The sequence below is a fragment of the Octopus bimaculoides genome, chromosome 29 (genome assembly GCF_046866305.1).
Source record: "Octopus bimaculoides isolate indiv1 chromosome 29, ASM4686630v1, whole genome shotgun sequence".
In the NCBI taxonomy this organism is placed as follows: domain Eukaryota; kingdom Metazoa; phylum Mollusca; class Cephalopoda; order Octopoda; family Octopodidae; genus Octopus; species Octopus bimaculoides.
The window spans coordinates 120,153-134,871 of NC_142956.1; the positions used below are offsets into that span (position 1 = coordinate 120,153).

Consider the following 14,719-nt stretch of genomic DNA (forward strand, 5'->3'; position numbering starts at 1 on the left):
ATGCTATATCCCCTTCTATTTCGTTAAATGCTTCAAGTAACTTGTCTCTAAGTCTCTGTCCGTTTGCAGGGTCTTTAAGCTTCCACACCCTTCTCCTCCAAGCCTGTCTAATTCTGGGCACCCATTTTGCCTTGATCCCAAAGTCGCTAACTACTAATCTATGTTGTGGGGTACATTCTTCGCCAGGGTAGGTTTTGGCATTTATAAGCCGCCCTCTTTCCCTATTTCTGGCAAGGATGTAGTCGATTTGGCTAGAGTGTCTGCCGGAGCGGTAGGTGACAAGGTGACTGGCAGGTTTCCTGAAGTTGGTATTGCAGACCATAAAGATCGGTTGCATCACAGAACTCCAGCAGTCTGGTTCCCTCCTCGTTGCGGGAACCGAAGCCATAGCCTCCATGTATGCCATCTATATATATATATATATATATATATATTTGTGTGTGTGTGTGTGTATATATATATTCAGAGCAAGTGACATCGTTGCGTCTTTTAGAAAAATATTGTTTTTATTTTCATAGAAAAAAAGGTTTATTCAAATTTAATTTTTTTCAAAAACAAACTGGATTTTATTATCTATACAAAGATGATGATGATGATGATGTTTGTTTATATTGGTCCAAGACCATGGATTTGGGGGCTGGTGAAAGGGAGGGAGATCCTTTAGGGGATTCTTGGTACCAATCACTGTACAAAATGTAAGATGTGAGCCGAATAAGAATAATAAACTCCTTTCTACTGGAGGCACAATCCTCAAATTTGAGGGGAGGGGATGTGTCAATTACAGTGACCCCAGTATTTTATTGGTATTTAATTTATTGACCATGAAAGGATGAAAGGTAAAGTTGACCCTGGTGGCATTTGAACTCAGAACATGAAGCATTTCGTCCAGTGGATGAATGTTTCTGCCTTCATTATAATAATAATAATAATAATGGTTGAAAATTTTGCCTGAAGAGCAGCAATTATAAAATTAGTTTATACCATAAGCACAAGGCTGGAAATCTATGCGACAAAGAGGCTGGGGCAGCTGTCAGCAATCAAGTGATGAAATCAACCCCTGAACATGACTGGTACATTTTTTATTTTATCAACCCCATAAAGATGAAAGGCAAACTCGACCCCAGTGGGATTTGAACCTAGAACTTGAATTTTCTGAAGACTTTAAAACACTCCAGCTAATTCGTGACCCTGTTTATTACCCACAACACCCAGTTATTGTTTACAATCTCGAATTATTAGCCACAATCCTCTGTGAAGAGTACATCATCGTCATGGTCCAATGAATCGTCAATCAAGAATGACTGCAGCAAACACTCCATAATTGTGTCTGTTCTCTTGTTGTAGTCAATCTGGTCCCTAAGGATCGACAGTCGATCTTCAAGGGACAACTTGTCTCTGACCTCGGGGACACTGAAGTCCCCAGGATAAGAAATGGGGTTGGGAGACAACTTTGATGCATGTGGTTCTAAGGAGCCACAGCCAAGCTTAACATTGCGATCCTTCTTCTTCAGAATTTTCCCCTCCTCCTCTTCATCATCAAAAGCAGCACTGCTGACACCCCTAGGGTAGAACTCAGAGTACCCGTCTCTCTCCTCTTGCCATGTGTCGTCCTCATACTGCAGGTCACCTGCCACCACCGACTGCATTAAGAAAGACTCAAACCCATCACTCTTTGTACGTTCGGCACCAATCGAAGCCTTTACAGTTTCAGCCAATTGGTGGTGGTCATCATGGTTGGAATCCCAGCCTGAGGGCTTGCCTTGGTGTAGAGATTTACTAGCAGACAGCAGAGTCTCCCGTAGTTCTTTGCTGCGGACGTCAATGGATCGATAAAATGTAGATTCCAGGTTGCAGCTCTCTGTGGACAGAAATAAGAAAAACAATAATAATAATAATAATAATAATAATAATATAATGGTGAAAGGGAGGGAGATTTTTTAGGGGATTCTTGGTACCAATCGCTGTACAAAATGTAAGTTGTGAGCTGAATAATAACGATAATAATAATAATAATCCTTATTACTAAAGACACAAGGGGGAGGGGACTAGTCAATTACACTGACCCAGTGTATTACTGGTACTTAATTCATCAATCCCGAAAGGATGAAAAACAAAGTCGACCTCAGCAGAATTTGAACTCAGAATGTGTTGCGATGGACAAAATACCGCAAAGCATTTCGTACATCATGCTAATGATGTTGCCACCTTAATAATAATATTTTCCCATTTTGCTTACAAGGGCAGCTTATGGAAGGTGGGGGGGGGGTGACTTGATTATAGCGAACCCAGTTCTTGACTGGTCTTTTATTTTATCGACCCTGAAAGGGTGAAAGGCAAAGTCGACCTTTGCAGGATTTGAACTCAGAACATAAAGAGCTGAAAAAACAATTCTGCCAAATCACAATCATCACCGAGGACTAAACAACAACAACAATAGCCACTTATACTAACTATTATATTAAACAATAGATAGTGTAGTCCTAGATACACTATGCCTGAATAAAAGATGGGATGGTCACAGCTGGAACGTCTTTGATGAAATATCTGACTGGATCAGGATTGACCTGGGGCTAAACAACACAACTATGTGGACCCTATACCTACCTCTCACGTTATTCTCCACAATGGCTGCTTCACTCCAAGACCGTGGAGGTTGGTAGGAGTGGAGTTTCTCCTTCTCGTACAGAACACACAGCTCGGTGGCCCTCACCTAGCAATGGAACGGCAACAATGATATTATTATGAATACAGGGATACAACACATAGATATGTACACACACACATACAAATATGTGTAGATATAAACAGACACCGACACACTGTCTTCTTCCTGGCAGGGAGTCTACCAGGTCCTTGCTCTCATTTGACACAGCTGCTACAGGCTGGAAGGGGTCCCATTGCAAACCCTGCATTAGTTGGTGCTAGTACACGGTTGTCAGGGATGGAAGGCATCAGTGGACCCGGTTGGCTCTATGCACGATGACCTCTCTGAGACCACTAACCTGAGATGACCCCCAGCCCCTACCAAGCAAAATATACATGTGTATTCTACACAATTATTCTTCCATTATATATATATATCATCATCATCATCATCATCGTTTAACGTCCGCTTTCCATGCTAGCATGGGTTGGATGATTTGACTGAGGACTGGTGGAACCAGATGGCTACACCAGGCTCCAATCTGATTTGGCAGTTTCTACAGCTGGATGCCCTTCCTAACGCCAACCACTCCGAGAGTATAGTGGGTGCTTTTACGTGCCACCGGCACGAAGGCCAGTCAGGTGGTACTGGCAACGACCACGCTCAAAATGGTGTATTTTACGTGCCACAATAATATATATATATATATATATATATATATATATATATATATATATAGATATCCATATATATATATATATAGATATCCATGTATATATATATATAAACAATATATGAGTATATGCATATATATGTACATGTATGTACATACCTTCATCTGACGTGGCAAAAGAACATGGACAAAATGATAAACAAGGTACAACAAACAAGCAAGCCACATAGAAACATCTCCTTCATCAGCTGCCACAATTAAAACACAGGCGTTTCGAAGAATTAAGGCAGTACGCATCGTTAAACTATTTTCGTGGAGGGTAGTGGCGGACGGAAAACAAGACAGGAAAACGAAACGGTGAATAAACAGACAAGCATAAAGGCAGTGCAGCCATACATATATATATGACAGACAGACAGACAAATAGACAGACAGACACAGACAGACAGACAGACAAATAGACAGACAGACACAGACAGACAGACAGATAGACAGACAGAGAGATAGACAGAGACAGACAGACAGATAGATAGACAGACAGACACAGACAGACAGAGACAGACAGACAGAGACAGACAGACAGGCAAATAGACAGAGACAGACAGACAGACAGACAGACAGACAGACAGATAGACAGAGACAGACAGGCAGGCAGGCAAACAGACAGACATAGACAGACAGACAGACAGATAGACAGACAGACAGAGACAGACAGACAGATAGACAGACAGGCAGGCAGGCAAACAGACAGACAGGCAGGCAGGTAGACAGACAGACAGGCAGGCAGGCAGACAGACAGACAGACAGGCAGACAGACAGGCAGACAGACAGACAGACAGAGAGAGAGAGAGATTGCTAAGTTACAGGGACCTCAACACATCAACATCCGTTGTCAAGTGATGGTGGAGGGGGGGGGAAACACAGATACAAAGACACACACACATACACCCACAGATATATATGTGTGCGCGTGCGCGCATTTTTCTTTTCCTATTCTTACGGAGAGCTCAGAACGTCCAGGATCTGAATGTTCAACCCCCCCACCACCACCACCACCCCCTCCCGTTCCCCAGCGCGTGCAGTTTTCTCTTTTTCGCTTCCAATTCGTTCCCAGTTTTTTGACACAAAATTTTTTTTATTTGTTTTTGAACTCGGCTTCAAACATTCATAGTTTTAAACCCTTTTTATTCCCTTAAAAAGTTGTTTTGGGGGTTACATTTTTGTATGTCGAAAATGTGCAATATCTGATGCATTTAGTTCTGCAATTTGTTTGCACGGGAAACCTGCCCTTTGTGGCGAATTTACCGATATTATCTAATATTATTTACGGCTTTACTTCGCCATTTTTTGTCGTTTCTCAGACTCGAGAACGAAGGCCGGTCTCCATGGCAACTCTCTCTTGGCGAGGTTCGTTTCCTTACCCTCCCCTCACCACGGCTTCACGAAAGAGGTAAGAAGGGGAAGGGGGGAGGAGAAGAAGTGTGACGCGAACAGGTGCAGGTGTGAGCAGAGAACGCCGACACCGTTGCCACCAGCAACAACAACAGCGACATCGTCGCAAAGGCTTTGAACTTAGAAGAGAAACGCCAACACCACCACCGCCGCCACCACCACCACCACCACCACCACCACAGCTTCACCGTCCACTGCCTCTGCCGCCACCACCACCACCAGACAGACAAACAGACAACAGACAGACAGGCAGGCAAACAGACAGATAGACAGACAAACAGACAGACAGGCGGACAGACAGATAGAGAGAGAGAGATTGCTAAGTTACAGGGACCTCAACACATCAACATCCGTTGTCAAGTGATGGTGGAGGGGGGGGGGAAACACAGATACAAAGACACACACACATACACCCACAGATATATATGTGTGCGCGTGCGCGCATTTTTCTTTTCCTATTCTTACGGAGAGCTCAGAACGTCCAGGATCTGAATGTTCAAACCCCCCCCCCACCACCACCACCACCGCCACAACCACAGCTTCACCGTCAACTGCCTCTGCCGCCACCACCACCACCACCTCCTCCTCCTCCTATTCCATCGGTCTCCCGATTGCAGGCAGTAGATATGTATGTGTTTGTATTTGTCCTTGCCTCACCGCTTGACAACCATTGTTTGTGTGTTTACGTCCCTGTAACATAGCAGTTCAACAAAAGAGACTGATAGAATAAGAATAAGTACTATGCTTAAAAAGACAATAAATAAGTCCTGGTGTTGATTTGTTCAACTAAAATCCTTTAAGGAGGTGCTCCAGCATGGTCGCAGTCAAATGAGTGAAGCAAATGAAAGAATATGTTCCACCACCACTGCCCCCTGATAAACGAAGACCACCACTCACCGTATCGGTTGACTTTGGGTCAAGACAAGACACTGTGGTCAGACAGTGATTGACACAGTCCAAAATTATGTCCACCCACGGCATGTTGACATACGTAGGTGAACAGCTGGACACACGGTACTTGAGACGGCACACTTCGTCAAACTGCTTCTCCACATGGTGTATATGGTGGCGCACCCTGGTGGAAGAGAAAAAAGAACATGAATGTGATTGAGGGTAGATATGGAGTCCTATGTGTGAGTGCACAGATTGCATTTCAATTGAATCTCCTGACAACAATGCCAGCTTCATATAACCAAGCTATCCTTCTCCCTGGAGACTAGCTTACGGTTTACCCCTTGTTTAGATACCTATTACTTCCAAAGTCCCCACAAGCTATGAAACATGTGTGACTTGGGTTTTTTCTACTCCATTCCCTAATTTTGGATGTTTATTCGCATTTCAAGCAACCCCCAACTGCTAACCATAAATTATAAAATAACCTTCAACAAAGCGTTAGTACGAAGCAGTGTTTTAGGTTTGAACAGAATTTAGGTTAGTTTGAAATATGTTTATTACACATTTCATCTGCTTAAAGGCAAATACATTGCAGTTATTGTGGAGAATAAATTTCTCTTATGATAAAAAAAAAAGGTATGAAAAGAGGGGTTTGTTCTGTGTCACCCTCTTTCAGAAATCTCAGAGGTTTTGGAGACTGGATTTTCATCCGGTTGAGCGAAGGAGACCCAGATGAGCATGATCAAGTTTTAACAAGCAAAATGCTGACAAACAACAACAACAGGATCAATATATTTCTGGCCCTTACCTTGACACAAGATCCACTGCAGATTTTCCGGATGTTTCCAAAGTCACGGAACGGATGTAGTTCCAAACATCTTGCTCAGCCTGGGACCATTTCTCGCTGGTGTCATCACCGAAGGTGAACGGAGGAAGTGTGAGGGACCGTAAAGTGTCCCTTACAAACAGGAGATGTTCTGGAGAGTTCCAGTGAATAGGGGGAAGATCTGAAGGGGAGGAAGAAATGGGAGGAAAGGAAAAAAATTAAAACAGAAGTTTAAATGATAGTCATACAGGAGATTGAAGTAATAATAATAATAATAATAATGGTTTCAAATTTTACCACAAAGTCAGCAATTTTGTGCCTGACCGGTTTCTATGAAACCAACCCACCCATGCCAGTATAGAAGGCAGACAGTAAATGATGATGATATATATATATATTGGAAGAACGGTGGTAGCAGGGAATTGTACCAATGTGCCAGAAGGGAGGCTAGGCGACAGGTTTATTTAGCCAGAGGGGAAGCTGATAACAATACATTTGCCAATGTTCTGCGCCGTGAGGACCAAAGACTCGAGGTATTTCGTGTTGCAAGACAGTGTAGGAGAGAGAATAGTGATGTCGTAGGAGAGAAATGTGTTCGCATGGATGATGGTACGCTTGCACTAAATGAGGCTGCAAAGAAAGAGGTCTGGAGATGCCACTACGATAGATTGCTTAATAAAGAGAATGAATGGGAGGAAGAGAGCCTGCCGTATGTCGACCCAATAGAGGGACTAGCTATCCGAGTTGATAGTACCAGGGTAGATAAAGCAATTAAGAGTATGAAGACCGGGAAAGCCCCCGGCCCATCAGGAATCACTGCAGTTCAAGACAGGTTGCCCCTGGGAGCTCCTCTATGCTGATGACCTTGCCCTAATTGCGGAGTCACTATCAGAACTAGAGGAGAAGTTTCAGGTGTGGAAGCAAGGTCTAGAATTGAAGGGCCTTAGAGTCAACCTAGCCAAAACCAAAATCTTAATAAGTAGGAAGGTAGATAAAACACAAACCCCTTCAGGTAGATGGCCCTGCTCAGTATGTAGAAAAGGAGTAGGTAGTAACTCTATAAGATGTACCCGGTGCAAGCTATGGACACATAAGAGGTGCAGCAACATCAAAGGCAGGTTAACTAGGAAGTTAGTTTTTGTTTGTGGCAGATGTTCAGGTGCAATAAACACTGTAAACAAACAGGAAACAACTTCTATCTCATTCCAGGGTGAAAAACTAGAGGTAGTCGATAGCTTCCGCTATCTGGGCGACCAAGTTAGTAGTGGGGGTGGGTGTGCTGAAAGTGTAGCTGCTAGAATAAGAATAGCCTGGGCAAAGTTTAGAGAGCTCTTACCCCTGCTGGCGACAAAGGGACTCTCACTCATAGTAAAAGGTAGACTGTATGACGCATGTGTAAGAACAGCCATGCTACATGGCAGTGAAACATGGGCTGTAACTGCTGAGGACATACGTAAGCTCACAAGGAATGAAGCTAGTATGCTCCGTTGGATGTGTAATGTCAATCAATGTGAATACCCGTCAGAGTGTAAGTATCTTGAGAGAAAAGCTGAACATTAAAAGCATCAGTTGTGGTGTGCAAGAGAGACGATTGCGCTGGTATGGACATGTGGTGAGAATGGATGAGGATAGCTGCGTGAAAAAGTGCCACACCCTAACAGTTGAGGGAACCTGTGGAAGAGGTAGGCCCAGGAAGACCTGGGCTGAGGTGGTGAGGCAAGACCTTTGTACATTGGGCCTCACCGAGGCGATGACTACTGACCGAGACCTTTGGAAATGTGCTGTGCGTGAGAAGACCCGGCAAGCCAAGTGAGATCGTTGCCAGTGCCCCTGGTCTGGCTCTTGTGCGGGTGGCACATGGGATGCACCATTTTGAGTGTGGCTGTTGCCAGTACCGCCTGACTGGCCTTCATAGGATTTTCGAGCGAGATCGTTGCCAGTACCCCTGGACTGGCTCTTGTGCAGGTGGCACATAAAAGACACCATTTCGAGCGTGGTCGTTGCCAGTATCGCCTGACTGGCCTTCGTGCAGGTGACATGTAAAAGCACCCACTACACTCTCTGAGTGGTTGGCATTAGGAAGGGCATCCAGCTGTAGAAACTCTGCCAAATTTAGATTGGAGCCTGGTGTTGCCATCCGGTTTCACCAGTCCTCAGTCAAGTCGTCCAACCCATGCTAGCATGGAAAGCGGACGTTAAACGATGATGATGATGATGATATCTATATATATATATATATATATATATATATATATACACACACACATACATACATATCATATATATATATTAGTTTATGTATATATCAATATTATCTCAGTTTTAAAAAAAACCTTTGACAATGTAAATATGTTAATAGTTACCAGAGGTAGCAAAATTACTCTAGAAACCAAGATATCACAGCCGTTTTACAGGTAGAGATACCAAGTTAAAGTGATACATTTTGAGAAGATATGAATAATAATAATAATAAATGGAGCAAAACGCATATAAATAAAACTTCCTTTAATTCCTACACATGTTTTAAAATATATGAGAGAGCACTTCTACAAAGAAGTAAGAGCTGCTGGAATTCCTCATATATTCCTCTTCAAGGGAATCCACAAATAAACATATGAAAGCAAGACAAATACGAAATGATGAGGTAACTTACGAGCAAAGATGCTACATGGTCAGTGACCGTTAGAAACGTTTGTTTACATAGAGATATAAAGGGATCAATGATATTATTCCATGGGCTTTAGGAAGAAGAACCATTGTTTACATAGAGATATAAAGGGAGGAGGTTGTAAACGTGAGGCTAAAGGTTTAAATTGAATGAATGATTGAAATGTGGGGAGGAAAATTGCTGAGTCAAAAAGATGGAGGAAGGGAGAACCTCAAATTAAACAAACTATATGAGCAAAACTATTTACATATTTATATGAAGTGAAGAAAGTGAATAAAAATAAAACATCATAGCCTAGTAATATATTATATTATATTATTATACGGATATTAACGTTAGTTAATGGTAAAACAGGGTTCAGGATATTTATTGGAGAAGTAATAATGATAATAATATTCACGTTTACAAGAAGAATAGAAATACTTATTTGAAGTCACCGGGGTACGATCAACAGCCTGTGTGGCATTACTAAGAAGAAATAACTTAGCTAACTGTAGAAGGGGAAAATAAAGCACTAGTAGTGAATGAGGTAGAAGTATATATCTATATATATATATGTATACATACACTTACACACATATATAAAAGACACAGGTTGTGTGCCATCAAAACTCACCGTTGTCGTGTGTCCCTTGTGCTGTGGCATCTACAAACTCCGTGACGGGCCAAGAGTAGCTGGTCAATACGGAGTCGGTAACGCAGTCAATCAAGTGTCGAAGGATGGAGTTGTAGAAGTCAATGGTGACATCTGGGGGCTGAGAGGGGAGAGAGAGAGAGAGAGGCTTTCGATGAAACATTCAGGACACACAAATGTTCAGAGAAAAACAGAAAGATGGATTTAGAGGTGAACTGGTTCACACATTAACATATAGACACACACAAGCAACTACACAGGTTACCAACACACACATACACACACAATCGAAAGGCCACATACATAGATATAGGCAAACACACACACACACACACACAGAATAACACCTAAAGTCACACATACTTTCACAAACATAGATGCATATATACACACTGAGAGTTTCACACACACACACACACACACATAAATACATACAGACACATACAATCATACAGTCACATACATTTGCTTATACATTCACTCACACAATCACTCCCACGAACACACACACATACTATCACCCACATACACAGCCCTAAACATACCCAGTCATCCCCCACACACACAGAGCCCTAATTAAAGAGTCCTTACCTGCTGCAGGTAACCCTCGGCAGAGCGCAGTCCCCTGTTATACAGTAGGGGACCATAAAACTGAGAAGCTAGGAAGTCCTCAATGAAATCCTTCAAGTATTTCTTCTCCAGATTTGGTTGACAGGGGCGGTGGGTGGCCAACCACCTGAGACAGTTGGAGAGCTGCAAAGGAACAGAGGAGGGCATGGTGTAGCTAGGACTACAATATCTAATGTATAATAGTTAGTATTAGTGGCTATAATTGTTATTTGGCCTCGGCTCAGTCATGTATGTTTCCAACCTTCAAGAGGGAGACTTAGCTGCTCTTTCCAGCACCAGGTAGAAGGACACTGCTATGCCAGCTACCGACCATGTAGAGGCACACTTGATCACCAACGCTGTCCCCTCCACACATCGTTACCATAACAATTTACCTGCTGTTGCCATGTTTCTTTGCATTCACTTTGTTTTTTTTTTTTAAGGGGAAAATAAATTCATTCACCCAAAAAAGGTGGGGTTTTTTATCTCGTGGGAGAAGGAGAGCAGTACAGTGGTGGTGGTCATATATGTGAGGGGTTTGGTGGGAGCCAATAATGATGATGATGATGATTAACCTTCTCAGTCATTTGTTAATTAGTAAACAGTTTGATATATAAACAGATACTAGACATATATATATATATACAGGCGAAGACGTGGCTGTGTGGTAAGAAGCTTGCTTATCAATCACATGGTTGCAGGTTCAGTCCCACTGCGTGGCAACTTGGGTAAGTGCTTTCTACTATAGCTTCAGGTTGACTAAAGCCTTATGTGGGGATCTGGTAGGCAGAAACTGAAAGAAGCCCATCATGTATGTGTGTGTTTGTCCGCCTACTATCACTTGACAGCCAATGTTGGTGTGTTTACATCCCAGTGACTTAGCATTTCGACAAAAGAGGTCAATAGAATAAGTCCTGGGGGTTGATTTGTTCGACTAAAGGAGGTGCTCCAGCATGGCCGCAGTCTAATGACTGAAACAAAGTAAAAGATGCGACTTCAAGAACATACTTACCACAGTTTCCACGGCAACATGTTCCACATCGAAGCCTGACTCTTCATGACACCGGAATGGTAAAGTGAAGACCTTGACGGTGGAAACGAACTCCTGATTAATCAAGCATGACAGGTCCAACTTCAGCTGTAGCTGCTCCAGACTGGGAGGGGAGCCTGGTTCAGTTTCATCATGGGGCACAAGAACTGCAACAGGGAGGTTGGGTTGCTGTGGCTTGGCCTGCAGGAGGGTCGATAGTCGGATTTGAGCATTGAGCCAGTACCTCTGTGAATGAGAGAAAGAGAGAGAAAAGTAGACACGAGTGTGTGTGTGAGAGTGTGTGTGTGTGTGTGAGAGAGAGTGTGTGTGTGTGGTTCAACTTTACAGAAAACAAATAGACAAAGACAGGTGTAGGAACAACAAGCAAGTGTATTAGTTTAACATTTGGGAAGAATGGAAAAGCCTTTTACATTTTGAGCATATGCACTTTGACAGAAAGGATTAAGAGGTAAAAAAGGAGAATGAAAAAAAGGAGAGAGGAAATAAATAAATGTGTAGGGATTTTATATATATATATACACACACATATATATATATATATATATATATATATATATATATATGTTGTACTTGGAGATGGTCATGTTGCTAGTTTAGCCAATAAAAACACACGCACTGTATATTTGGTGTTAATTTGCTTCAGCTTTATATTACATTAATCTTATGAGACACACATAAGAAAGAAAGAAACAAAGGACCACTGATGAGGTCACAGAAGTATGACGAAAGAACTCTGGCCGAAATAAGATTAATGTAATATAAAGCTGAAGCAAATTAACACCAAATATACAGTGCGTGTGTTTTTATTGGCTAAACTGGCAATATGACCATCCCCAAGTACAACAACATCTGTTTCAACACATGATTTCACATCAAAAATCTTGCAAAACATATATATATATATATATATACATACTGTCGGAATTGAGGATGTAATTTCCTGATTAGGGATTTTTAAAATCTAGATATCAATATTATTTTATTCACTTAGTTTTCCATGTTTACACTTTTGTCCCCTTCGAAGTATTCTCCATTTGAAACAATACATTCTTCCAGACACTACACAAAACAGTGCTGGAACTCTTGCGAAGTGATGACTTCTATCCCTAACCCTAACCCTAACCCTAACCCCATGTGTGTAAAAAATTTGTGCATATTTAGGTGTGACTCTTTTGGTAAGTAGTTACAGGAGAGGTCAGTAGAATGGGCTTAAAAATGAAACGTCCTGAGGTTGATTAAACCCTTCAAGGTGGTGCTCCAGCATGGCTGCAGTCTAATGAGTGAAACAATAAAAACAAAAGTGTGTATTTACTTACCTCCTTATCATCGTCTTTACTCAAGAGAGGCAGCACAAAAAGCAGGCCACTGGTGCCACAAAACAGTCTCTTATTCTTAATGTGCTGTATGAGGTCAGGGGTCAATGAGCCAGTGACCTCACGGAGACAGAAATGCAACATTGTGTCCCCTTGCTGTTTACCTATGGATGACCCTTCAAGATGACATTTGTAAAGGCTCAGAATAGACATCTGAAATGGAAAAAGACAGAATCTCATTTTAGCGGGGAACAGAGTGATTGTGGTGGTGTATGGAAATGGCAGAGGGAAACTGTAAGGAAACTCAGCTGGAGAAACCATGCCAAAACAGACGATACAGCTCCTGTCAAACAATGCAACCCATACAAGCATGGTAACCACACATTAAATGATGGGGAGTCATGAGACCATTTTCCCTTTCAAAGTTAAATGGCAGGGAAAAAAGAAAAAAAAAACCCAAGTCCTCACTTGATAAAACAAGTGAGGGTTAGTGGAAGGGAGATCACCCAGTCATAAAATACTGCCTCTCTAATAAGTACCTGTAAAACAGACTTACATTATCGAGATCAGACTGTGGTTTTGCTCCTTTGCTCAACTTAGCCTTCAGCCAGTCACTCAACTCCAGGCTGTACATGGTTGCATTGTCTGTCTGTTGCTCATCAAGTTCTGGTAATGACATTATCAGCTTCCAGTAGAGGGAGCCACTGTTTTGACCTGAAAACAAACAAGAAAAATTGAGATCAAAAGTTACAAACATTATAAATAAATATCAGAAAACAGGTGAAGGTGTGGTAAGAAGTTTGTTTGCCAACCACATGGTTCCAGGTTCAGTTCCACACCATGGCATCTTTAGCCTAGAGCCAACCAAGGATTTGTGAGTGGATCTGATAGGTAGAAACGGAAAGAAGTCCATCTCTCCCTTGGCCAGGTAACCATGTCCCCACCTCTACAGCAACACACCTGTTTTTGCCTCTCTTATGTCTTTATTGCCCACAAGGGGCTAAACATAGAGGGGACAAACAAGGACAGACAAACGGATTAAGTCGATTACATCAACCCCAGTGCATAACTGGTACTTAATTTATCGACCCCGAAAGGATGAAAGGCAAAATTGACCTCAGCGGAATTTGAACTCAGAACGTAACAACAGACGAAACTGAATAAAAAAAGAACAGGTCAGTTACAGGTGGAAAGCCTCTGGTCATAAGATCTGGATTGACCAGAACACTGACACAGCCCCACCCAATGAGAAAAAAGGATGGACAGTGTAGAGGAATCTTACCTGAATGTATCTGTGTGTCGTAACTGCTGGTGCTGAGAAGGTTTGGCCCAACTGTTGCTGCTAAATCGAGCGGGTACCAAGCCTTCTGCTGTATCAAATGACGCCTCATGTGGCAGAGGGTCAGGGCCAAGGGTAGATAGTCGTCCCGCCGGCTGATGGCGACGGGGGTCTCCATGGAGAGGTGAGCGGTTTGGTTGATTCCCATGACCAGCGTGTCCCCTACCACACCTTCATGTTCCTTCCCACAGAGTGTCTTCAGCTGCTTATCAAGTGGAGCCAGTGACGGCCATGAAGGGAACATGGTCATATCACGCTCATGCTGGCGCTGCAATTGTCTCTGCTTCCAACATTCCAGGACTTTATTCATCTTGTAGAGTCGCACACAATGCTCAGCCTTGCGCAGGGCCTCCAGGCGCAGCTCAACATCGTTTCTGTAGAAAGCATGGCCCTCCGTCACGCACAGTTCCCCAACCACTTCATTCACGATGTCTTCTGTTGCTCTCTGGCAACATTCTCCCACAAGTCGATCATGGAGCTCCTTTTCAATGTCACTAGAATAACAGAAAAATTAACAATAATAATAATAATAATAATAAAACATACTGAGAGAAAAATTGACTCCAATCAAACAGACACTGTGATCAAGGAATACAGAGGAACTTGTCTGTCCGTC

The 14,719-nt window shown here is 42.6% G+C and overlaps 1 protein-coding gene across 2 annotated transcripts in view; it reads right to left on the bottom strand.

The window, feature by feature from the left end:
- Window positions 1–485: 485 nt before the first annotated feature.
- LOC106883048 (uncharacterized) overlaps window positions 486–14,719 on the bottom strand; it is a 29,182-nt gene continuing 14,948 nt past the window's right edge. For both annotated transcript variants that reach the window (XM_089345587.1, XM_089345586.1), the window contains exons 13-22: window positions 14,047–14,597; window positions 13,321–13,478; window positions 12,768–12,977; window positions 11,413–11,676; window positions 10,383–10,544; window positions 9,774–9,912; window positions 6,472–6,670; window positions 5,667–5,844; window positions 2,605–2,710; window positions 486–1,858 (exon numbers count right to left, since the gene is read on the bottom strand). In XM_089345587.1, coding sequence (XP_089201713.1) covers window positions 1,236–1,858; window positions 2,605–2,710; window positions 5,667–5,844; window positions 6,472–6,670; window positions 9,774–9,912; window positions 10,383–10,544; window positions 11,413–11,676; window positions 12,768–12,977; window positions 13,321–13,478; window positions 14,047–14,597 — 2,590 coding nt within the window. In that variant the 3' untranslated portion in view covers window positions 486–1,235. The remainder of the gene's footprint in view (window positions 1,859–2,604; window positions 2,711–5,666; window positions 5,845–6,471; window positions 6,671–9,773; window positions 9,913–10,382; window positions 10,545–11,412; window positions 11,677–12,767; window positions 12,978–13,320; window positions 13,479–14,046; window positions 14,598–14,719) is intronic.